At 43.2% G+C, this 25,530-nt stretch overlaps 1 protein-coding gene across 5 annotated transcripts; it reads right to left on the bottom strand.

Moving 5' to 3' along the window:
• Positions 1-1,319: 1,319 nt before the first annotated feature.
• Positions 1,320-24,713, bottom strand: eps15l1b (epidermal growth factor receptor pathway substrate 15-like 1b). 5 transcript variants are annotated; one of them, XM_010891042.3, is made up of 25 exons: positions 24,614-24,713; positions 23,943-23,984; positions 23,672-23,761; positions 23,487-23,534; positions 23,301-23,396; positions 22,816-22,923; positions 22,521-22,646; positions 22,298-22,357; positions 21,743-22,099; positions 20,938-21,101; positions 20,631-20,787; positions 19,773-19,835; positions 18,827-18,912; positions 18,384-18,456; positions 17,660-17,821; positions 17,337-17,534; positions 15,984-16,163; positions 14,743-14,860; positions 14,193-14,323; positions 13,687-13,768; positions 9,918-10,003; positions 8,149-8,209; positions 5,610-5,779; positions 4,848-4,864; positions 1,320-4,252 (listed from the first exon to the last, which is right to left on the bottom strand). In XM_010891042.3, exons 1-25 carry the CDS (start codon positions 24,638-24,640, stop codon positions 4,150-4,152), a joined length of 2,805 nt encoding a protein of 934 aa, XP_010889344.2. In that variant the 5' UTR covers positions 24,641-24,713; the 3' UTR covers positions 1,320-4,149. The 5 variants fall into 5 exon arrangements, with proteins under 5 accessions (XP_010889344.2, XP_010889335.2, XP_010889362.2 ...); XM_010891033.3 differs by lacking the exon at positions 4,848-4,864; XM_010891060.3 differs by lacking the exon at positions 5,610-5,779.
• Between the last annotated feature and the right edge of the window lie 817 nt (positions 24,714-25,530).

Genomic DNA, 25,530 nt, shown 5'->3' with positions numbered 1-25,530 from the left:
ACCTGTCTAAATAATACACTGACATCAAAACGTCTCCAATTAAACTCCTACTGAAATGATACATATGAGGCAGGTTTTCTGGAAAGAGATTTAGCTGCCTGACTGAAAATCCACTCATAATGGAGATCAGTTTTCTCCTGAACACGGTGTGTTCAGTTCTTGTGCTTAATTTGTGCCTGGGAGACCAATCAATGGTGTAGATCGCAGTAAAACATTGGTGGGCTATAGGGTGTTCCGGACGTCTTGTCCGAAGCCTCCACGCACCGCGGCTCCACACCTCAACCAAAGAAACCATTAAAAACGCTTGACTGTCGACGCACGGCTGAACACATTGTCATCACACTCAGAGCTGAGATCTAATATGCTTGGCAGAAGTACAGTTTGCTATATGAATACTGTGCAAGTCAAATAAGCTCTAATAAAACCTCACCCACCATTATATGAGGCACCAGTCAGTCCCTGAGGGAGACACATTTAAATACATCTCATTGTATGCAGACTAATCTAATAAATATGTGTAGCAGTGTTTAGGACAGTGAGATAGCAGCTGCACCTGCTCATATCATTCAACAACTCAGTAATTAAAGAGATAAATTAGATACAAATTAATTGGACCCAATGAAACCACACCTCCCATTATGAGGCACCAGTCTGTCCCTAACTAACCTTATAAATATGTCAGGTGACTGCGCCTAGCACGTCTTATACAAAACCTAAGCATTAAAAACCATGTAGTCTCTCATACACAGCACACATGTTCAATTTTATTTTTCTATTCACCTATGGTGCATTTAACCATTTGCAGAAGGACAAGGTCCGTCATATTATTTCAGTTCCATCTGCCCACATCTTACTAACATTTTTTTTAAAAACCTATTGTTAAAAAAAGAACAAAAACAGAAGTTAAATACTGGCTAAAAATAGAGCAGTGAATGCAAATGTAAAATTTCTTTTCACTTGTGTTCTTGTGAAAGCAACGTTTGCAGCAGGGTGAAACGTGACAGGATGGACAATGTGTGTACGTGTGTTACCATACTGAGAATCAGAAGTCCTCAAATGTGCAGAAACCCATAGCAAATCTGGCAAACGACATTTAGCCTATTCTAAGCTTGGGGTAAGGTCAGAGTTATAATTAGGTATAGGGTTAAGAGTTAGCGGTTAGGTTTAGGAGTTAAGGGTAGGTTTATATTTAGGGTTTTGCGGTTTAATGTCAGGGACAATTGTATTCTTAATGCGAACAAATGTTTGTAGACAAAAAGTCCTCACAAGTGTAGTAATACGTGTATGTGCCTTCACAGAACTAAGACACCACTACTTCCTGGAATGTTACATTCTTTTATTTATATTAAAAGATATACAGAGGATTACAATCATTTTGAGAAAAGACCCAAAACTTGAAGGAATATTTAAAATCATATACATTATTATATATACTGTTGTTACAGATGAAATAAGCCATTCAGTTTGTGGATAAATAAGACCTCCATGTACATTACTCCTGCATTCCAGCGTGAACAAAATCTTCACGCCAACACAGGAGAAAGGAGCTATGGGACATAGTTGAATATATACACACTGTGCCTTTGTCCTAAATGGCACAATACTCTCTACATAATGCACTACGTGTGACCAGAACCCTAAGAGAAATAGGGTGCCATTTGAGACAAAACCAAAACGAGTTCCTTGAATGAACCCACTTTGCCCAAACGGACAACAACACAATTAGATGGACGCATCATAAGGCATTAGGACCCCACACTGTCGAACCAGCTAGTGGCCATAGTCAGTTATAAAGGAGTGTTCTGCTTAGTAGTGTTTCAAGACGGTACGCATCTACGTGTGAACAGAATCCCATTTGTTACCGTATACTGAAGCTAGACTTTACACAACGGAAAAAGAAAATGGCTATTTTTTTATTGGAGACGTTCAGGTACAGTAGTTCATACCTGCTCCCTTCTGTTTTTGTCCCAATCCATTCAGCCCGGCTGGAAGCCTCAAGGCGATGGCATGGTAAAGCTAGATAACAGATAAACGTGAATGTTGGTGCGACATCTTGTACGTGCTGTAGGTCTGCAACGTACTACTGAAAGAACTACTAAATTAAGATGTGACAGAGTAATAGGAATTACATGTGGGACGTTCAGTTTGGAAGACTTGGATGATTCTTCAATTTCCATTTATGCTACCTTAAAAACCAATAAAAGAGAAAAGGAAGCTGGTCAGCAGTTGTTCTGGTGATTTGATTACACTTTGTCTTGATATTTGCCGACAATATTAAACATGTTGCACCTCCTTCCTTCAATTTAAAAAAATAATTGGCCAAAGATATGACTAATAAACCAGCAGAGCTGCCATAGGAGTGTAATCATCTGATAGAAGGTGAAGGGTAAAAACACTTCCATCTAATGCCCTACAAGTGACATACATCCTTTGAAACAGATAAATCAAAGACAAAATTAGATCAGCCTACTAAAGGGATAACAGAGATTATCGGCAGGAAATTGAAACCTAAACCCAAATCAATCCAAATATTGTTTATGTATGGGGGAAAGGGCCACCACTCCCATCCTTCAAGGCAGATGAGTTGTGTTTTGACCGTGTCATTCTTCTCTTCCAGTCAAAAAAGTAAGGCAATGAAGTAGAAAACGCCAATATCACAAATTAACATTTCCTCTTCCATATTTGCACCAAAACTCAGGAACCTAAGCATAATAGCTGACAAAAAAACACTCTCAATATCAATATTATAAAGCAGTTAATAAAGGCCATGAGGCAGTTTCTAATAGTCATATAACAGTGCATTAACAGATACTTCATAAACCACAGACACATGATTTTACCCGCTATATAAATAAAAATGAAATAAAAATGTTAACTGTAGATATTATTCCTATAACAAAGAATAAACCTGCGGAAAGTCAAGGATCCAGAGATTGATTTAAGAACTATGGGGTCTACAAGTCTAAATGACCACAGGCCCAAGACGAGTTGGACTTACGTCACTCTGGGTTTAGACTGCAGTACAGTTTAAGTCAGACTTCATTCAGGCTGAACTGGAGATCCATTGTATTTGATAATAGTGGCAAAACTAGACTAAAGTATCCATTTAGCCTGGTTATGACAAAGGGGTTAAAGACAGCGTTTGGTAGGTTAGTCTTCATTTAGCCTAGCTTGGGTGAAGATGGCTCTGGATTGGTCGAGGGCCGGCCATCCCATCCGTAAGTCTCACAGCTGCATTTATCTACAGGAACAGGATTGGTAAGGTTCCTCACTGACAGTCAAAAGTCGTCCGGGTCAGGTTGAAGTGGTTGTCGGGGTGTTGCCAAGGTTACATTTGGTCTGTACAAGAGTTGTGGTTTGTCAGTAGATGAGCTGTTCTGAGGGTGTGGTCAGATTGCGGCACATGACCTGATTGTTCAAAGAGCTCCAGGCAGTCGGTAGCTGGGTTTGATCTGTTGTGTTGCAGTGTTGGAGTCAGTCCGTACTGGGCCTGTGGTTAGGTGGTGTGTGTGTTGTGCCCGCCTGACAAAGGTGTCCTGGAATGCGCCTCACAGGCTGATGTTCGGGCAAGTTCACCCAGGTCCGGGCAACCCGCCCAATTACCCAGCATCAGCCAATCAAATCTAAATATCTAATATTTAAGTATGTGCCTCCGGAAAGAAGAAGCATGACATTAACCCTAACCCTAACCTGGAAACGGGTATGCAAAAGCAACTAATATGATTGAAACATTATAATCATGTCGAAGGTGCTATGCTTACACACCAAATGACAGTCTTCCCCTTGCCAGCTCTGGATTCGACGTAGCAAACCTTTGGATACTGGTCAGATGCTATACAACCAGGCAACTGCCACCTGCCTGCTGACCCTTTATAACAATTGATAGTTTAATTTCATTGGCTGATGCAGAAGAATGGGCAGGTTTGCCTAAACGTCAGCCTGGGACTTCCAGATATGTTCCAGGCCATCTTTGGCATTTATGCATGCGTCGTATGTGTTCTGGGTGTGTATGGTTTTCTAGTAAGATTGTAGGCCATGTGTTGATCTTTCGGAGGGCTCTGGCTAGCTCCAGGTCCTCCCGTTCCATGTTGTGGTTTTAACTGTCACAGGGTCTTTAGTGTTCAGCCTTGCTAAGGGCAATGGCCAGCTCTAGGTCCTCCTTTTCCTGTAGACGCAGCCTCCGCAATCTCTCCTGCTCCTCCCGCTCACTCTCCCTCTTAGCCCAAGCCAGTTGCTCCGACTCACTTCCAAACTGCAGGAGGACAGGAAGGCATATTGGACACAGGACAGAAGGTAGAGCTGCATGGCAACAGCAAAGCCACTTCTACAGGACACACACATATTCAAGCATTTTAATGCACCCGCTATAACATCCGGTAAACTGTGTCAACGGATCTCACACTCAAAGCCTGCCAAAGTGCTTTGTTTGTCAAAATGAAAACAATAGTATAAAGTAATAACAAGAGCAATAGAAAAAAACACATATTTTCTAATTGCAATGATTGAACTGAGAACTCAAATGACAAAATGACAAGTTAGAGTACCATAAAATGTTCCCCAAAGGTGACTTCTTTCAATGACGAGGACTGATTTTAAGGAATTTGGTATTTATAGAGAAATGGACAAAAAGTTGGGAAATTCATGCATTGTCGAACCACTTAATTAAGAAATGTGATTGCTGGTGCTACCCACTTTATCCACTTTATACAGACAGTATAAAAACCCTGACAGTGGATGTCCACGGTGCCCCCCAGCAGAGTGCTCCCCCATTCAGAGGGGGGAATTTGGAAAGGCTCTTCGCATGCAAAGAAATAAAATCTCACCACACCTTTCTCTAGTAAACTTACCTTGACATTTTCAAGTCCTGAGAGAAAAAGAAATGACAGCACAATGCTAGACATGAAATGTACAAATCAGACACTACCCCACATAAGGCACACACACAAGCACACAACCCACACACAAACCACATAAACACACACACATCCACACGCACCCTCGCTCGCTCATTGGCAGCAGGAAAACAGTACCAACAACAAAACATCAATAGCAACATGAAATGCAAAGCTGCCATGCAGCAGGTCTCCCAGACAGTAGGAAGACCTAAGACATCTGGAGCAGGTCAGAGACACACAGTGAAACGTGCCAAACACTTAGGCAGGAGGCACCACACAACTATTAAACACACGACAGTACAATGCCTTCAACAAAGCACAACCATCTTTTCAAAAAGTCTGTTCAGCCAGATCACAGAGACGGCACAGCAACAGCTAGCAATCAGTCTCCAAAGCCACGAGGAAACTGGGAGAGAAGCATGGACTGCCGACGCAAAGACGACGAACAGGGCATTCCTTCCAAAAGAACGTTTTTCTGTCAGGGTATTCAATTCCCTTGTTACGTTCGTATTTCCGGCTGGATACATAGTTGCATATCAACAGCTACTGCAGTTGCCAGAATGAGGTGCGTAGGAGAAAAAAGAAAGCCATGTCCGTTAAGCCCAAGAGATGGTATTTTGCTGAGATGGCCACTACAAGCGGAAAGCAACCACAACCACAACAACAACCACGTCTGCGGTTGGACAATAGAAGAACCACTGGGTTCAAACTTACAGAACCAAACACTGAGGCTCTGGAAGTAGCTTTGCCGGAGACGCGAGGAGCAAAAGGATCTTTGCTGCTGCTAAGTACATCTTCAAAGGTGTTGTGACTTTGGAAAGGATCCCTGGGTTTTTCCAAAGCACCACCAGCCAACCCAAGACGGTCTAAAGGAGAACCCTTACCTAGGAGGTTTGGAGAGGGACACATCATGCATATATTAATGCCGTTTCATGAATACGCGAAGAGCACAAAACTCCAAGCGCTAAATACAGACAACAGAAATCACATTAGACCAGGCTACTGTTTGAAACCTCGGGGGGAAAAAAAAACAGACATTTCACAAGCAAAACAGAAATATAATTTGGCTAAAATAAACTGATTTACAACAGCTACGCCAAATTGGTGTGCGTGTGTGTGTACTTTAGGAAAATACATTGTGCAAATTTAAATGGCCAATCTAAATTGAGCCACATTAGGGGAAGTATGTGGTGCAAGCTATTATGAAAGTTGCAATAGTAGGAGGAAGCACCTACTGTAGTGGCCACAGAGCTGGTGCTGGGGCACCGTGGGAGAGAGGCACTGGTTACGGAAGGTGGTAACCGCACGCCAGTGAGGCAACATAACGAGGACCTGCCCCCCCTGCGTCCCCAACACCACCCTTTCACCTACATAGTGCACCGCCTTGGGCCAGTGTCTGTGGAACCATATGGAACAGTCCTGTCTATGAAGAGCGTTGGTGTTTGAATGACTGCGCCTGAGAAACTAGAGCGCGCGGCGTTTCCTTCGCTTGTACGGATTGCCCGCTGAGGCACAAACCAGCCTTTCAGAATGACGGTCCTCCAAATCCAGAAAAACATAAGGCACCACGACAACACCCTCATCTACAGTGCAAATACAAAACCCATTCCACACAATGACCTGCTGCTTTCTGTCCTTCAAATGAACTCCAGAAGGAAGAGGAGCGCATATATGGATGAGGCCTGAAGGAATGTCAGTTCAATTGGAGTTAAGGCTCAACGTTACTGAGCACCAAAAGGCGGTCTGTAGAATTAACAAAACTAACCACACCACGGCTGCCTATACACAAAGCTGTTGTAGTGGGGTTTTGCTTGTCAGTGCACTATGCACTATGCACTATTTACTGTACAGTTGGTCGACAATTATGTGAAAAGCTACGAGGACCGATTTGAATACATCTGGACGAGGCTGTGAAGCTGGGTGAAAGTACGAGCAGCTGCAGCCAGGCAACGCTTCACTACGCTGGTTGAGCTGAGGGGGAAGACCTACAGTAACCACATGAGCTGTGGCTGCTTCTGGTGAGGTGACAGAGGTCACACAGGATAAGAGAGACACTGAGGGAAATGTGGCCAGAACCTGGGTAGATAAAACATTTGACTTTTGCTCAATCTCCTTTTGAAATGCCGGGTTGAATTTAGCAACAAACAAAATTATGTTAGATGTTTGCCTTTCTAACCAGCCATTACCGCCAGGCCCATGCTAATTCCTATGGTAACCTGGACACCACCTCAGTAAGTGGGTGAGTTTGTAAACAAAATGGTAATCTGTCTTTGCTCAAGCAAAAACAGACCTTATCTGAAGAACCAACAGCTTTCCTGTTTACTGGCTACTACACTTCAAAAGAAGAAGAAACAGAAGGGCCAGCAAATAGGGAAGTGCTAGTAACATACGCTGGCTCACACACACACACATACACACACACACACATGTTTAATAAAACAGTGTTAGACCGCAAATGAGTCGTTCTGAAATGCTGACACATCAAAACCTTCCAAACTTCTTACTAACGGACATTTCCTCTTCTACACACGGACTGTTAAAAACAGACTATTTAAAGTACAAATAACTCCATAAACTCATTTAACAATAAATTTAAATAAAATAATATTTTTGTGGCATTTAGACCCATGGAAATCTATTTTCTTTTAATCTAATGTGTTGTGACCTGTAAACCCCAGCTCGGTTCCTTTGATGTAATAGTTTTTTTTTGTCTCTGTGTGTTGTCTATAATCTAACAGAGTCATGTATTAGTATGGAAATACAGACACAGGCATAAAAATTTTCTCGTTCCAAAACCTGTCCTGGCTAAACTTAACCCTGATTCCTAACTTCAACCTTCAAATCAAGCTTTTCCTCACGGGAAGCTGCAACATGTCCCCAGGACGGACAGACGTTTCCTTGTTTTACTGTCCCCGCAGGGATGTTTGGTCCCCATAAACACAGTTACTCCTGGGTACGGACACACAGGATCACACGCAAAGTATCTACTCTACTGGGTAAGCCAAGTAGCCAATCAGAATCACCCCCCCCCCCCAGAATGTACACCTAAACCTAACACCATAAAACAAACCAAACTCCTTGCCTCCAGTTCTAACTTTGCCTTAAACGTCACCAGGAAGACGGAAAAAAAAAATCCATGTGGGGAATGCCTAAAGATCCCGTTTTACATCCTTGTGGGTCCTTCAGGCTATTCAAACAAACACAGACACACAAATGTACGTACACACACACACACACACACGCACACACTTACCATAGGGAGGTGCAGGTCTGTTAGGCACATTGTTCTTCGGTGAAATACTGCTGTCTGACTTCTGCTCACACCGCCAGAATAAAACAAACAAAAGACAAATCCAAAAGGAAGATTTTAACCAAATCCAAAAAGAAGATTTTAACCAAATCCAAAAGGAAGATTATAACCATGACATATATTTAGCCCAGACAGTTGTTTTACACCCCCCGCCCCGCCAAGCGGCTCGCCCTCACATCCCCCCCCTGATATTTCTTACCCACACACCCCCCCCGTCCCTCTCCCTCCAAGTTCTCTTCACTCTTCACTCACCGTTAGATGAAAATGATGTAGCCTACATGTCTGCCTTGTATATCTGAACAGCAGAAATACACATCATGTGGCCGTTTGAACGGACTAAAAATACACACCGTGTATATTTTCTTTAAGGGTTATTTAGTCAGTAGGCTAGACCATCGCGTGGACCGGCGACATGTTAATGTCTGTAACAGCCTACTGGTAAAACAGACACGTTCGTGGTGGATTTTAACACGTTGGAGTGCGGGACGGAAGGAGCGGAAGAAGACCTCTTTTTGGACTGTTTATTTGAATAGCTGCGGGGTTTTCTTTCTGCTGGTGAGCAGTAGGAGGCAGTGGCCTGGGTTGGTCCAGCCCTCAAAGCTGCCGTCTCATGAACACAGCTACCGGTGTTAGCATGGCCCCCTGCTATCCTACCCCCCCCCCCCGTACCATTCCCAATAAAAACATAACCGGCAGACAAAACAAAAATAAGCAGGGAGAGACGCTCGCCAAGCGAGACACGTGCAGAAGCTTTCCAGTTGACACTAATGGCTGGAGCCATAAAACCCCCGTCCGTATTTGCTGGCATACACACATGGGTGGAGGATGTCAAACTCAGCCTGTAAGCGTACCATGAACTCGGCGTAACGCTCTTTCATCTGATTTGTTGTTTCCTGCGAAACAGCAGCCAGCAAACATGTCAGCACGCCCTCGTGTGATGTGTTGGGTATGCAGGCTTTCTTACTCGAAGGCAGTCACAATAACTGACGGCCAAAGCTGCTGGATCTGTACCACAGAGGGTAAAGCACACCACTCCATACAAAACAGCCCAGGGCATGAGATTCCCAATCCTGGTCCCGGGGACCCCAAGGGACGCAACGTTTTAGTTTTAGCCCTAGTACTCACGCACCTGGGACTGTAACTGTCAAGTGTTTCCAGAGAGCAATGCAACATAGTTCTAATACATTAATTATTTAATATTTATCAATGAAATATAATTTGCTAATTGGTCAAATCGGTATCCCTCCCCAAAATGATAATTAAGTAGCTCTACTATATTGGAATGGTGTCTGGTTACCCCAACGACTTGTTGTAGCAGCTGTATACAGTAATTTACAACTATTATTTCATGCTAGTTAACAGCTGATTGGCCTGCTCATGACATCAGCTGATTGACATCATCCACTATAAGTACATGCTTCGACCCAGTGTTCAGGGGAAGTGGAGGAGTACCTGTGACCCGACCTCCCTGGACATAGGATATTGAATCAGTTATTTCCTCCAAATTTACTGGTATGGATAGAAAAGTAGAGAAGGTTTTCTATTACTTTCGCCCAAAGTTATGAGTAGCCCATAGGTGAATCAGCAACATTATTTGAGTATGAGCTAACAGAACATGGGATATTTTCACTGGACAGTTACTTTGACATACAATAGTGGTATGCGACCAATAGGGGATCTTGTAGCGACTCACAAACCACAAAGTAACCTACCTTCTTAGACATTTGACTGAAGTCGGCAAATCCAGCTTTTCCTCCAAAAGCATTGCCACCAAAAGGGTCTACGGCTCCAAATCCATCTACAACGGAACATCACAGCACAAACATAAACACAGGAAAACCACCAATCACACCGCGGCCTCCATCTAAGCCTATCATTGAATGCAAACAAACACATGAAAACCACCAATCACACCGCGGCCTCCATCTAAGCCTATCATTGAATACAGTCCATATTCGCCTTTCCATTTGACAAAAGAAGCCGGTTCAGTAGAAAGGTTGTATTTCAGAAAGAGCTTTTGTTTGCAACCAAAATAATTTCTGGTGTATACATGTTGTGAAATGCCATCATTACACTGTTGCTGCAGATATATAATGAACCTTTCTTTAAGTACAACTCCCACATAATGCCTACAGTGGATATAAAAAGTCTACACACCGCTGTTAAAATGCCAGGTTCTTGTGATGTAAAAGAATGAGACAAAGACAAATCATGTCAGAGCATTTTCCACCAATAACGTGACCTGTAACGTGAACAATACAGTTGAAAAACAAACTGAAATCTTTGAGGGGGAAAAATAAAAAACTCACAATAACTGGGTTGCAAGTGTGCACACCCTTAAACTAATACTTTGTTGAAGTACATTTTGATTTTATTACAGCTCTCAGTCTATTAGCATGGCACATCTTGACGTGGCAATATTTGCCTACTGTTCTTTGCAAAAGCGCTCCAAATCTGTCAGATTGCGAGGACATCTCCTGTGCACAGCCCTATTCAGATCACCCCACAGATGTTCAATTAGAATCAGGTCCGGGCAATGGCTGGGCCATTCCAAAACGTTAATCTTCTTCTGGTGAATCCATGCTTTTGTATATATATATGCATGTGTGCTTTGGGTTGGGGTCGTGCTGAAAGGTGAACTTCCTCTTCATCTTTCTAACGAACGCTTGAAGGTTTTGTGCGAAAATTGCCTGGTATTTGGAACTGTTCATAATTCCCACCACCCTGACTAAGGCCCCGGTTCCAGCTGAAGAAAAACAGCCCCAAAGCATGATGCTGCACCACCATGCTTCACAGTGGGTATGGTGTTCTTTGTATGATGTACAGTGTTGTTTTTGCGCCAAACATTCCTTTTGGAATTATGGCCAAAAAGTTAAACCTTGGTTTCATCAGACCATAACACATTTTCCCATGTGCTTTTAGGGGACTTGATGTTTGTTTTTGCAAACTTCAGCCGGGCTGTACTTGCCAGAAATTCATGCATTTCCTTGAATGTTGCAGTAGGCCTTTTGGAAGCCTCTCTGACCTGTTTTCTTTTCGTCTTTTCATTCATTTTGCAGGGACATCCAGTTCTTGATAATGTCTCTGTTGTGCCATATTTTCTCCACTTGATGATGACTGTCTTCACTGTGTTCCATGGTATATCTAATGCTTTGGATATTCTTTTGTACCCTTCTCCTGACTGATATCTTTCAAAAATGAGATCCTTCTGATGCTTTGGAAGCTCTCTGCGGACCATGGCTTTAGCTCTGAGATGCAACTAAGAAAATGTCAGGAAAATCCTACGAGAACAGCTGAACTTTATTTGTGATTAATCAGAGTCACTTAAAATTATGTCAGGTGTGTAATGACTTCTATATAATATGAGTTTGAATGTGATGAGATTTCAGTTTGTTTTTCAATTGAATTGTTCACATTATAGGTCACATTAAAAGTGGAAAAAGTTCTGACATGATTTATCTTCATTCTTTTACATCACAAAAACCTGGCATTTTAACAGGGGTGTGTATAATTTTTATATCCACTGTATATAATAATACTTAAAGAAATGTTAATTATATATCTGCAGTAACAGTAATCCTATTAATAGAAATCCTACATAATGCCTATTTAAAAAAACAAATCAAGCAACTATATCCCACTCTACCCAAAACGCTGCTTTGCTATACCCAAAAGGATTTTGATTGGAAGACTTTAGGCTTGGAAACAATTCACCAAGCTTCATTTATTATACAAGGTTATTTACTATACGTATTGTAGCAGAATTGTAACAGGCTCAGGCAAGCAAAAAGCTGATGCAATGCAGGATAATAATGAATAATTCTGTTAAAGTCGATCCTTTTATGTTTTACTGGATATGCCTGGGATGAACAGCCCTGCCCTCCAGCGGGACTAAAGTTGATGACACAAATATAAGACGGTAAAAACACAACTTGAAGCACCCCATGATGCATGTTGGGATTGGCCAGCGAACGGCCATGGCTAGATACTCCTACAACTTATCTATTCATCAAAACCAATCACTTTTGCATGAACCTCAGCTACTGTGCCCATACATTTGGCTGTTAATATTTTTTTTGATATTTCAGACACCCGTGATCCTTTCGTTTTATAGTGTGCCCCCAGACTTGACACAGTATTAGGTTTGTTAAAACAGAGCACCTAGGATGGAAACAGCTAGGGGACAAACTAGCTACTAAAATCTGCATCGGGCCCGAAACCACACATTCATAATCATTTGATTTTGCTTATTCTTCAAAGAGCTTCAGAGTTATTTCCAGAGAAGGGGGTATTGTGGGATGACTGATTCATTTTCCATGACTTTATAAACCTGAAAAGCAGAGTGAAGACTGACGTTTGCACCTGATTAACTAACGAAAGCTCTCATGTGGGTTGCTGTTAGCAACACTGTAGTGGAGCTGTTCTCAAACACTGACGTTTGCATCTGATTAACTAATGAAAGCACTCATCTGGGTTACTGTTAGCAACACTGTAGTGGAGCTGTTCTCAAACACTCACGTTTGCCTGCTGAGTCAACGGATTCATTGCAAAATAATAATAACAAACAGCGTAACTAAATATATTTGTTGTGACTTGGGAGTGCGTATGCGACTGAGGAAAAAGGAGCACATTGATGTGTGACTGTTTTCATCCTCGTGGCAAAGCTCTAAATCTCCCCCACAATGTGCCCTTATTTCTGTGGAGGTGTGCTGTTTCAGTGGTGCGTAGGAGTGTGTTACCCCTAATTTAAAGCCACATCCTCCTCCCTGTGAATAAGGCAAATTAAGGCCCACCCATTCAGTAGGGGATGAAGGGAATGAAGGGGGGAGAGAGGGGGAGAGAGGTGAATAGCTGAAAGGGTTAAAGCATGGGTACCAGTGAGCTAGGTCAACATGCACGGCACAACACGCGCACACAGTCTGTTATGTTTGGCCTCCGATGCACCTCCTGTTTTTCCAGGGTTATTTTTAGTTGGCCAGCAGTTAAATGCGTAAGTAGACTACTAAATATACACTATGCCACAGGAAAATATGAAGCCACGGTGAGTTTAAATTGTATGCCTCTAACTAATACCCAGAAATAATGTCTAAATGTAACCAACACGTCACCAGGGCAGGAATGAATGAGTGCTTTTTCTTGCTAAGACTTGCACAATTCAACTGACACTCATAGTGATGTACAGATAAGAGATTTGATTATTTTGTTCTGCTTCTAAATCTTGTGAAATTCCACCTGAAAGAAAACAGCTTTAGAAAAATAAATGTTTTGATGTTGAAATCGACAGAACATAATAACTGTAAGCAGTTGTATTGAAACTTTTACCTTATTCATCGTGACTCATAATCTCAATATTCTGGTTGAATCATCTAAACTAAAAAGCCAGAAAGTAATTCAAATGCCAGGTACGGCAACTATTCTGTGTGCGTGTGTATAATAGAGGTTGTCCACAGATATCCACTGGTTTAAAAAGAGGCTGTGTACCTGTGGGCTTTGGACTGGAGCTGGGCCGGGGGCTGTGGGAAGATGTGAAGAGAGCACTGCTACCAAACGGACTGCCACCAGGCTGAGGACAATTACAGAAAACAAAGCTCGGGAGATTAACTTATTAATGTACATTAGTTCAAGTTCATCAAAATTAAATTAAAAATATGTAAAATATTTAATATAATATAATGGATGAGCCGGTCAGTAATTACAGTGGATTGAAGAAATATTTTGGACATTTTCCTCATTTTGTTGAATTACAAACTGGGAATTAAATGAAATATGCCATTTTGTGTGATTTATTTACACAAAACATAATATATAATTACTAATAAATGGTAATTAAAATACAGCGGTGCAAACGTATTTACTCTTGTTCTGGGTAAATTCATTTGAGAAATACCATTCAGTATTTTAGAATTGAACGTTAAACGTCTAACAGTGGCAATGGACAGTGATTGGTAGATGGATATGAACAACAAATCACAAGTTCTGCGTATTACCTTGATTGGAAGAGTAGGTTTCTTACTGAACGGGTCTGCTGACGCCAACAAACCGGACTTGAAGAAGTCTTCTGACGAAGCACCCTTGAATGGATCACTTTCTTTGAAGGGATCATCTACTCCAAATGGATCTGACAGGGGCATAAACGGGTGTTTTAGGGCATTAGCCGTGTTCGTTAGAACTATCAATCTACAACTGGAATATAGTGTACCGAACTAGTCATATAATTAGAAGCAATCCAGAATTATTGAGATACAGCTCCGGAAAAAAAATTAAGAGACCACTGTACCTTTTTCTTTCCAAAAAAGTTGAAAAGGAAAGTTTTGAGTGAGGAACAGAAGCGTTCAATTTGCAGTGGTCTCTTGATTTTAACCCTTCTGTTCCTCACTCAAAACCTTCCTTTTCGACTTTTTTGGAAAGGTGCAGTGGTCTCTTAATTGTTTCCAGCTGTATGTTCCAATCATACTATTATTCCTACAATTATTGGTCGTATATGAGCACAGACATTCAGCATAATGGAGGAAGAAAACACTTATAGAGCAGTCTAACCTTTGAAGGGGTCGGATTTGAAGGGATCCTCTGTCTGAAAAGGGTCTGCTGTCGAGAGGGGCTCTGGTGCGGATTTCTTGTTACTAAACAAGGCTACCTTCGATTTGAAAGAGTCCTCCTGCAGGAAAATGACAATAATATCACAAAAAAACACAAGTGTTGACAAACAGGAAGAAAAAGGTGCTGTCCTGAACTACAAACGGTGGATATCAAAAAGCCCTTACTGAAAATGGATATTGCAATTTTACCCCACAATACTTGGCAGAAGAGTTCAATCTCAGTAAAAATTGCCTTCTTTAGTTTTTGCTAGCCATTCCTTGGTCAATTTGGCGGCGTGCTTGGCAATGTTGATAAGTGAAATTCTTCCTTACCTTGGGCTTTCTGACAAAGGGTGGTGGGTTTGTGCCTGAATATCTGGATATTAGGAGCTATTCATTATCCTCCTGACTGTTCTGCTGCCACCACCATGCCGGCATTAAGCGCAATGAAGTTGTGGGTGACGACCTGTGTTGGCCTTTACCAATAAATTGTTTGGGGAAATAAAGCCAGAAATCGGATCCTAACCCATCTTGCCAAAAGGCAATGTGTTTTCTTGCAAAATGTATCGAGGCTTGCTCGTACATTTTTGTGAGAAATGGTTTCTGCCTCGCCGCCCCTGTCCACAGCTCAGACTGGTGGAGAATACAAGCAGTCGTTCTAATATGCAGGGAGGGCCCAGTTCCTGACAGAGACTCCTGCAGCTCCTTTAAGGTTGCTGTTGGCCTCTTGGTAGCCTCCCTGATAAACGTTCTCTGCCCCGTCATTGAATTCAGGGGGACGTCCTGATCTTTGCAAAGTTCTGGTCACCACTTCTTAATGATTGTCTTCACAGTGTTAAATGATAAGAAATTCCTTTTGAAAATAGTTTATATCCCTCTCCTGTGCCTTTCAAAAATAAGATTGTGTACATTTTTGTGTACTTTTTTTTATTTCCTTGTGCACAATAGCTATCTATCTGTGCAGTATGCAACCAACAATCCTTGAAAGAAATCCTAAAATAATTTTATTAATGGCAAAACGGAATCACTTAATTTGCCGTCGGGTGACAGCAAATTATCTTTGAGCAGGATTTGAAATATTAACATAGAGAAAAGAAGGAGGGGGGGCACTACTGTGTCATGGGGTAGTCCACTACACACTCCAAGGTGTAAAAAGGACAAAGAGTGTCTTCATGAACATGACCCTGGTATTGTCATACTTACCCTGGTTCCAAAGCCTCCATTCTCCCTCTCTGAGAATCCTCCTTCGCTCATGTCAGCCAGGTTGGTCATACTACCAGCGTGTGTCTGGGTGTGGGTCCCATTGAGAGCGTTATTGTACTGCTCAATATTCCTAGTCACTTCCTGCTGGCACTCCTGGATATGAGACAGCTTACTGCGAGCCTGCAAAAAAATAAAACTCTGAGTCAAACAGTACCAACAGCACTGACCGTCTACAAAACCCCTCCTTAATCTCGATCTCTTTTACAATCAATGCTTTGGCAATTTCCCCAGAACTAGGCCTCAAACACAATTCGGAGGTCTACAGAATTTCTTGGACTTTATGGCTTGGATTCTGCTCTGACATGCACTGTGAAGTGTAAGATCTTATTTAGACAGGTGAGTGCCTTTCTAATTCATGTTCCATCAATTTCAATTGTCACAGGTGGACTCCCATCAAGTAAGAGAAATCTCAATGATGACCAAAGACACGTTGCAACTGAGCTCAATTTGAAGTGTCATGGCAAAGGGTCTGAATACAAATGCAAGTATTCCAATTGTTACTAGTAACTTGTTCATTTTACTAATAAAAGTTACCAGTAACAATTCCATATATTCCATGTAACATTTTCTGTCTAATGAAGTAAGGATGGAATTAAAAATGACAGAAACCAAAGGTATTTTACCTCCCTGTCTGGACTGGCTATGGCACCTAACAGGTATGCTTGCTTTTTAGCAAAAAATCTGAACTCACTTGGAAGGGTAGAAATGCAAAATTAAGTTTAGTATTGTCAATAATAATCTAGCATTAGCTAGCTAACGTCATAAGCTTCAATCAATTTGATGAGGTCAAATTTAGCTACTATGTAATCAGCAGGTGACGCAGATCTCTCCTGGTTCATTGCCATCTCTCCTGTTCCCTTCAGACAGAATTTCGCCCTCCCAGCCGCTTCCTGTTACTATATTTCTCCCACACTGAGGTAACGGCAAATGTTTTTCCTCCTAACTATACAGCATTGTTGCATTAAGGTGTTCATAATTTGCTGATGAAGATCAGGCTCTGGTAGTGGTAGTTTGTGATCAACTATGATTTTAATTTTGTGAAAAGAAGTGTCAGGGATTTTTGTTGATGATGAGGGTCTTGTCGTTGTTTAAACGTTCACACCTCTAATCTTGATTAGTAGCTACAGTACCTTTCCCTTCCCCGTACCTGGTTGATCTCATCCCTCAAAGGACTTGCTGACGGTGTCCAGCAGCCTGCAGCAACTCCAAATTAAATGTACCGGTATACCAACATAGTTCCTAGACTGCATCCTCATTTCTGACCGATGCTTCCCATGGTCACATTGCCTATACCTGGTTGATCTCTTCTTGCGTTGCCTTGAGAGACTTGATGATGCTGTCCAGCTGCATGCGTCCAGCCAACAGGCTCTGCTCCATCTGGGCCTCATCCTGCTGTAGTCTGTTCAAGTCAGACTTGGTCCGGCTCAGCTCATCTTCCTGGCTCTGAAGGTCAGATTCCTGGCTGTGGATCTGGGTCTGTAAAGATGAGATCTGGACGGAGGGAAGAGGAAAGTTTAGTGGGAGGGAAAGAGAAACAGATAACATAAAAAAAAGGGGGCGGACAGGTAGCGTGGAGGGAGGGTGGGGCGGTCAGGTTGCGTATGCTGCGAACTGACCAGTGAGGACTCATCCTGACACTTCTGCCTGACGTCGTTGAGCATGCCCTCCAGCTTGTTCCTCTGCTGGTCCATCTCCTCCAGCCGCTCCTGGGCATCCTGCTTCTGTGCCTCCAGGTCCTGCAGGCCGCTGCTTTCACGGTCCAGGTCGCCCTGCATCTCCTGAAGGACAGTCGGGCAAGAGGCATGTATAGAAAATCATTCACACAGATTAGCTAGCTCAGGCAACTTACCACACACTCCAGGCCTTGAATATCCAAACAGATACACCACACCTCAGCCATCATTAAATCTAAATCCTATTTTATTTTTCACATGCTTTGTTGTCGTTTTGAAATAAATTGTATTATTTAGCATTGACCAGGAAGCAATTAGGGTTAACTACCTCGTTATGGGACACTTGTCTCACCTTGCCAGCACAGGGTTTACTGGTCAGATGCTTTAACCGCTTGAGTACCTGACACCTCTGTTTTAAACAGGTGGTGACAGTGACATTCATCCTTTGTCAAAAGGCTATTTGTTTTCAAAATAGAGACATGTAAAAAACTATTCAGATTGAAACCAGTAACCCAATACGTACAGTAACCCCTGACAATGAGCTGATCGCTCCCAACACCAGGTGTATGGACGACACCGACCAATCCTCTCACATCTAGGGTGGACACCATATAAGAGAAGGGGTTGAAACTGGATGCCGGGGTGAAATGCGAGACGGCAGTCTCACCTGAACCTCACTGTTCTTCTGTCGGATAGCATCCTCCTTGTCCCTGATGTCCTGCTCCAGAGAAAACTTCTCCCTGCAACCCAGGTTCCACACACACACACACACACGGCATAACCACAGGGGAAACCTCGCATCACCCGAGCTGTGTGTCCGAGTACAGAGCAGTGCAGCGCCCACAGGCCGCCACAGCATATCTCAACCTGTTGAGACCTGGACTAACAGGCTAATGGACAGGTGAGCCCAATCAGAGCCACTAAGCTGGTGGTAAATCAAATAATTAAAGGGGCAATCAGGGATTCCACTCACACTGCCACATTTTTGGTAAACAGGTGAGGGATATCGGGCTGGGAGCTATCACTCCGGTTTCCTTTTGAAGGAACGGAAGAAGAAAAAAAAGACGACCTCCAGGGTCTTAGGTTAGAGAAGTTAGGGGCGGAGCTAACCTCTGCAGCTGGGCGATTTCCTGACTGATGTCATCCAGCTCCTTGATGCCTGTCAGGTCAGCGGACCCTGAAGAACTGCCGCTGTCCTGGGGGTGGGGCACGGTGAGGAAAAGGGAGGAGAGGTTGTTAGGGCTCAGGCGCGGTCCGAGGGGTCACCACAACACCACCGACACAGGAAGAGACGAGGGAACCTCAAACATCCCACACTGGGAGACACACGGCAGGCAGACAGGCAGACAGACAGACAGGCAGAGGAAGACAGGGTGGCACTTACAGAAAGAGACAGAACAAGAGTATATTAGTGGAAACAATAGCCACATGATCCCCGATTCAAATGGCCGAGCTCTAACCAAAAACACTTTTCTTAAAGTGATCTCACCTAGTCTAAAAGGGAATCACCTGGTAAGACATGTTACAGCAACAATCAGGGGTAGTTTTACCTTGCGTTGGTTTAAGTGATGGGAAACTAGGGTCAGTCTATATTATATGCAGATGTATCTTTTTGGATCCAAAAAATGCCAGGAATACCTGGCCTGATGACTCTGAAAACTGAAAACTTTGAAGTGGTCCAGAAAGGTAATGAACCCTTACAATCTTGTTCTGTTTAAATAGAATTGATTGTCTCTCAATTTGTCTTTCATGGATGATCGTCTGACTGTGTTCCCGTTTAAGTCCCAATTCTGATATTTGATATTGTTCAACGCTAATCTGATTGGTCAAAAGACAAAGGATCAGAAACGGACTGCCTGTCTAAAACATTGTTCAGGTTGCAGACAGTGACGTTATAAATCTAGACCACCACCAGGTGGCAGTGTAAACAGTAACATCAGGCAATGGTGGTAAATAAACACCAGACTCCCACACAGAGTACCTTTCAGAAATGTAGTGTTTCTGGTAAGCACAAAATAGTGGCACAATACAACCACCAAGGTGACACAGTACTCACTCTGCGTATGTGAACAAATGAAGTAAACTCAGGTCCCACTCCAGCCAAAAACCCAGCATAGCTCTGAGAGGTGCAAGGAGCAGAGAAAGGTGGAAGGAAAAGTAGCTAGGGGTAAGTAACAAAAGCAAAGTCTTGTCAGCCAGCAGTGTAATAAATTGGGTCAGAATATACAGCAGACAGCAGGTAGTCATCTCAGACTGTAGTTAAACGCAAAGCATCAATTCCCAAATATGACCAGTGTGTGGTTGGAGCAGGCCTACGAACATGGCAGATAGAGCTACAGCATGAATTAGCTAAAGAGCTTTGGCATCAGCTGAAATTGAGGTGCAGTACACCAATGCTACAGATAGGAGGAGCTGGGGACAGGGTGCCAGGATGAGGGAGTAAGAAGTCCGGGGAGAGGGGGAGACTTATAGGGATGGCAGCGGCCGTACTTCCAGACAGCGGAGACCAAGTCAGGGTGCAGGGTCTTAAAGAGAGAAGGGGTGAGGACACGTAGCCAAGAGAAAAGGGGTGAGGACATATAGCCATGGTTGAGGGGGTGAGGACATACAGCCATGGGAGAGGGGGTGAGGACATACAGCCATGGGAGAGGGGGTGAGGACATACAGCCAGGGGAGAGGGGGTGAGGACATATAGTCATGGGAGAGGGGTGAGGACATATAGCCAGGGAGAGGGGGTGAGGACATATAGCCAGGGGAGAGGGGGTGAGGACATATAGCCAGGGGAGACGGGGTGAGGACATATAGTCATGGGAGAGGGGGTGAGGACATATAGCCAGGGGAGAGGGGGTGAGGACATATAGCCAGGGGAGAGGGGGTGAGGACATATAGCCAGGGGAGAGGGGGGTGACTTTACAGGAACAGGGGTGATCCTCTCAGATGGGGGTATCATTTCAGGAGTTAGGGTCTGGGGTGGGTCCACTCCCTTGGTGACCTTCTGCTGGATGAGCCACATGGCCAGGGAGAACTGCTCTCTAGACAGCTTCCCTGACTGTTTAGTATCAGCCAGGCCCCTGGGAACCAACATCCATTACATGACATTGTGCTCAAGTGGAAAGGTACTGTGCATTCTCATCTAGAGAGATTCTAATTCAGCTTCAGTAGGACACGTCCGGTCCTCTACAGCTCAGTGTAGTGGCAGGGCCCGTCCCGTCATGTCTCACCATATCTGTGCCAGCATGGTCTGTGGAAGGCTGGACTGCATGAAGATCTCAATGACTTCTCCTCCGGTGACCAGCCCGTCCATGTCTGTGTCGGTCTTCTGGAAGATGTCATCGTAACGTCCTCTGTCTGACACCGGCACCACCCAGCTCCCAGTTGCCGGGGGCTAGCACACGCCGAAATGGACAGGAAGAAAGCGTGAGGCCAACTTTGGGTCACATTATTACTGACTATATGGGCAGAATGCACACTTTGACTTTCACCTGTCAGGGATTTACAGGCAGACGAACAGATTGCTGCAGATAAACCATACGTTGAATCCGTATGTGATGCATTCATGTCAATGAGAACACAGAATATGAATCTGGATGTAGGTCAGGACAGTATGTCCTGGGGTCGTTCTCTTCACTGAATGGAGTGTTTGTTCCTTAAGGGTTATGACACATTATTGGGGAGGTTCTGTGATCTTTTCAACAAAACCTGCTCTTGTGAACAACAAGATCAATACTTTCAACATTTCTGGTTATTCTTACTACCTGCAATGTAATTGCATTCACCTGTGTGTCCTGGTTCTCAATTACGCCCAGTAACCTACCCCTGTTCTAACATCACAATGTGCTTCTCAGACATTCTCTAAATCGACAAAAACATGTAAGGCATAAATCTCACACCCACGTAAACCTCTAGTCAAACGTAATCATTGTCCAAAGCACTATGAGGGGTTTAGTGGATAGTGTGTCATTTGAGCCACAATGTGACATGACCAAGGCAGTGCATGACGTTAAAAAGCTCGGCTCTGAGCCATACCTGAGAGGGGGCTTTGAACGAGTGTTTGGGCGAGAGACTGCCCGTGCTGTTGGAGGTGATGCTGCTATGCGACGGGGTGGGGCTCCGGCTCTCCTTGAAAGGAGGAGAAGCGGTCACCCCGGGCCCAGCCAGACCAGACGGTGCCGGCAGAACGGCCACGGCGCCAGGCAGAGGAGGGGAGCTGGTTGTCCGAGACAGGCCAGACAGGCCAGCCAGAGCAGAGATGGGAGGGAGCACAGAGACGGCGCCAGGCAAAGATACCGCCGACTTCTTCCTCTTGGATGGAGGGACAAGGGAGGAGGGCAGGGTGGGTGGGACAGGCTCATTCTCCATGGCCCTGTAAACCAGATGCATGGCCTGTAAGGGGCGGATAAACCAGTTTAGTTCACTTCCTTAGCCCATTTGGATTGGATCGCATTGTAAGGACGCTAAACAAATGACTGGCAAGGCGCAACCAAGCCCACTGGCTTCATTCACAAATGGGTTTCACCTCGCTGAGCATGCGACGCAACACAGTGAACAATGACAAAGACAAATGTTCCCAAATGAACGTACCACTGAAAACTCTTCTCTGTCCAAGTGCCCATCTTTGTCCACATCACTGAGGTCCCAAATCTAGTTAACAGAAGATAACGATAAATGTCTCGACCGTCACAGTGTCAGTGACCAACCACTGCATATATACCGGAGGACACATTAGAGGCAAGACGAAGCTAACACCACATCGCTTATACATGAAGATGTACATGACGGCTTCAGGAGAAGACCAAGCGCTTACCTTTCCCAACACATCCATGGGCAGTTTGGAGTTGATGAGGACGGGCTTGACCTTGTCTCCAGAAAGAAGACCGTTCACTGGTGACAAACTTTCGAAGATCCCATCAAACTTCCCTTTCTCTTCAGACTGGAGGGGTGGACAGGAAGAGCAGGAAGAGAGAAAACCCGGCATGTTTTATTGTTGATCCCTAAAGTAGTGATTGGGTTTTTTTGCCAAATGAAAAGGATATAACTGAATTGATGGTTATATTCGATTTTTTGCCCGAAGAAAGGGAAATATGTTGGTACGCACTCACCCTGATGGCCCAGTGGGAATCTGATGAGGATACATTCAGCGATGTGTTGAATGAGGAACTAAGTGAAGTACTCAGGGATGAGCTAACTGAGGGAGTATTTGTGTCTCCCTGCCACGAGATAGAAAACAACACGTAGCTTGGATCAATAAACATAAGACCAAAACGCATTTACTGATATGACTCACGCCTAAGTGAGATGAAGAACCAGAAATAACGAATGCTTTTCTGTTTCATTCAGAAAGCTAAACCCAGATGCATGTTATTTGAATGCTGAATCAATGCCATCTGATCTGGTTATCTGATTCATCCTGTTCTGAAGTACACTCATCTGTTCAATGCAACAAGCACAAAGAGTTGCTGATAAGCTCAACTTCAGGTTCCATAGACACATAAAACCACATGAAATATGTAGTATTATGTGTCTAAATATATGTTTCTTGAGGGGTCAAATAAAGCTGGTGGACAGTAAGTAGAGAAACACTCACAAACTTGGGTGCTGCTAGAGTCTGGTTGAGGTTGTTTAGACTGATGTCGTTGCCACCCTGAGCAGAGGCCACCAACCTTAACGCAACAAAGAAACCCTGGGAGACAGGATCAGAGGGATGTGTCAGTGTTTCTTGGGACATATCACAACTATATAGGTAGTAAGGAGTCATTACGGTCTACTTTACTCTCTTGTCCAAGAAGCCCTTCTGTTCCGGATCGGCCAAATCCCAAATCTGAAAAGAGGACAACAACGTGCTGGAATTGTACAGTATGTAGAGTAGCGAAGTATTTCACTCACTACAATGTAATGAAAACGGTTATGCCTACAGACCCTTGTTTTACTTCTGGTGTGTGTATGTCTAATACTTACTTTTCCTAATGTACTGTCCGAGAGCCCTGATTTCTTCAGGAACTGAGCAGCATCTGCAGCTCCAACTTTCCCTGTATTTCCTGGATCAACCTGTCACAGGGTGAATGGAATGTGGGCCACCATATTATCAACTGAGTTTGCGTCTGTAAATATCAACTATCCTCATTCTGCGATGCACAACACAACTACCATGCTATGCAGCGTAAGGAACTAAAACTTTAAAAAGGAATTAATTGCACAAATGGCAATGCCTTTGGTAGCAGACATTTACCTGTCTGTAGTAACCTTCATATGCTGGATTACCACCCGATAACTGAAAGAAATTCAAAGAGATGTAGTGAACAAATGCCCCACACTACTTTCAACTCATTAGGAAACACTTTAGACATGTACAATGTCACATCTAGGTACAGATCATCAACAGAGTATAACTAACTGTCAACACCCAAATTTCTTGATAATCCAAATGAAATGTGGAGCAGGTCAATAGCCACAAGGAAGAGAAACTGTCGCATCAGTATGGTTGAGGAAGATCATCAAGGAAACGACAGCCGAGCGTCAGTCACAACAGCAATTCAATTTATGATTACTTGTCAGTAATCTAACACCAAAAAGATAAATACCTAACATGAGTTCACTGTTTTGACAGTGTTACAGACATCTAGTGACAACATTTTGTCATAATTTGATTCACGATATGAGGAAAACCCTACAGATGAAGTACAGTACATTGTCGGCTTCCTGTATAGGCGAAAATGCACCTAACGTTAACATAGCTAGTTAGCTAGCAAGCTAAATGGGGATCAACCTTTGATATCTCGGCTTATGGCTGTCATATGATTCAATCACTTTCCAGATTTATGAAAGACAAACTAATATATAGAACTCTCCCTTTACAGAATAATCTGGAAAGTGAGATGTTAGATAATTATTTAAAGTTACCTGGGCGAGAGTCATGAGCGCCGCCATATTTCCTGCTATCTCGGGAGCGCGCACACCCTTAAAGCGAGAGCCCGCTGAAACACTGACAGTCCAACATTGTTGACATCAGTTGCGTGGATCAGAACTAATCCAGAAGAAAAACATTTGTTTAAATGAAACGGAGCTCAATAAGAGTTAAATGCATTACGGTGAGGAATGTAATAGAATATACCTACACCCTTTTCAATTAATGTACAATTGTCACGGTTTCTGTCATTAATAAATGGGAATAAACACTTGTTTCACGGATTTTGCTCACGTACTGTAACCATTGAAAACAAACGATCCTTTTGTCTGTGTGGAATTATCCTGCCTATCTTATTACTTGGGTTTTGTCACCCCCATGTGGAGGAATGCTTTAAATGTTTTTGTAAGGCACCAGAGGTTACATTGGTTCACCATGAGTCAGATTCGTCTCGTTATTTCATCACACCGAAAAGTTCAGAATTAAATAATGTTCCAAATATTACACAGGGGCCAATGATAAGACAGTAAGGGGCGATAAATTCTTTTAATAAAACTTTGGTATCAATAACATTCTGAAAAATAAAAAGACAAGTGTTCATCTCTAGGTGAAATTGCAGTGTGTCATGGGTATAAAATGACAGGCATTGTGTAGAATGTAATGTCACTTAACAATAGCTCATCAAAACACTTTCAAGGGGAATTGTTTTTTTATACATTAAAAGATATTTCAAAGAGAAAATAGACATTCAAAGCAATAAACATGAGAAATAAGACAAATGTCACAAAACCCAAATTAAGTTTTATTGTAATCTCACTGAAATAAAACAAAATGGCATGAAAAAAAAAATTCAGTGCAAACAAGGTGATGTAAAGACGATATGTTACAGTACGATAACAACGACCTTATTCAA

Source organism: Esox lucius, chromosome 3 (genome assembly GCF_011004845.1).
Source record: "Esox lucius isolate fEsoLuc1 chromosome 3, fEsoLuc1.pri, whole genome shotgun sequence".
In the NCBI taxonomy this organism is placed as follows: Eukaryota; Metazoa; Chordata; class Actinopteri; order Esociformes; family Esocidae; genus Esox; species Esox lucius.
Note: the sequence above shows the minus strand (reverse complement) of the source record. Positions and strands in the feature narration are given on the sequence as shown.

Excerpts from the sequence above, each read along its gene's own strand:
- eps15l1b (XM_010891033.3), bottom strand. The coding sequence starts at position 24,640 with ATGGCGGCGCTCATGACTCTCGCCCAG. Across the intron at positions 8,210-9,917 it reads TCAGTCAAATGTCTAAGAAG|AAGTCAGACAGCAGTATTTC; the intron begins GTAGGTTACTTT and ends CGGTGTGAGCAG. Across the intron at positions 5,780-8,148 it reads CAGACCTGCACCTCCCTATG|GTAAGGGTTCTCCTTTAGAC; the intron begins GTAAGTGTGTGC and ends CAAACCTCCTAG.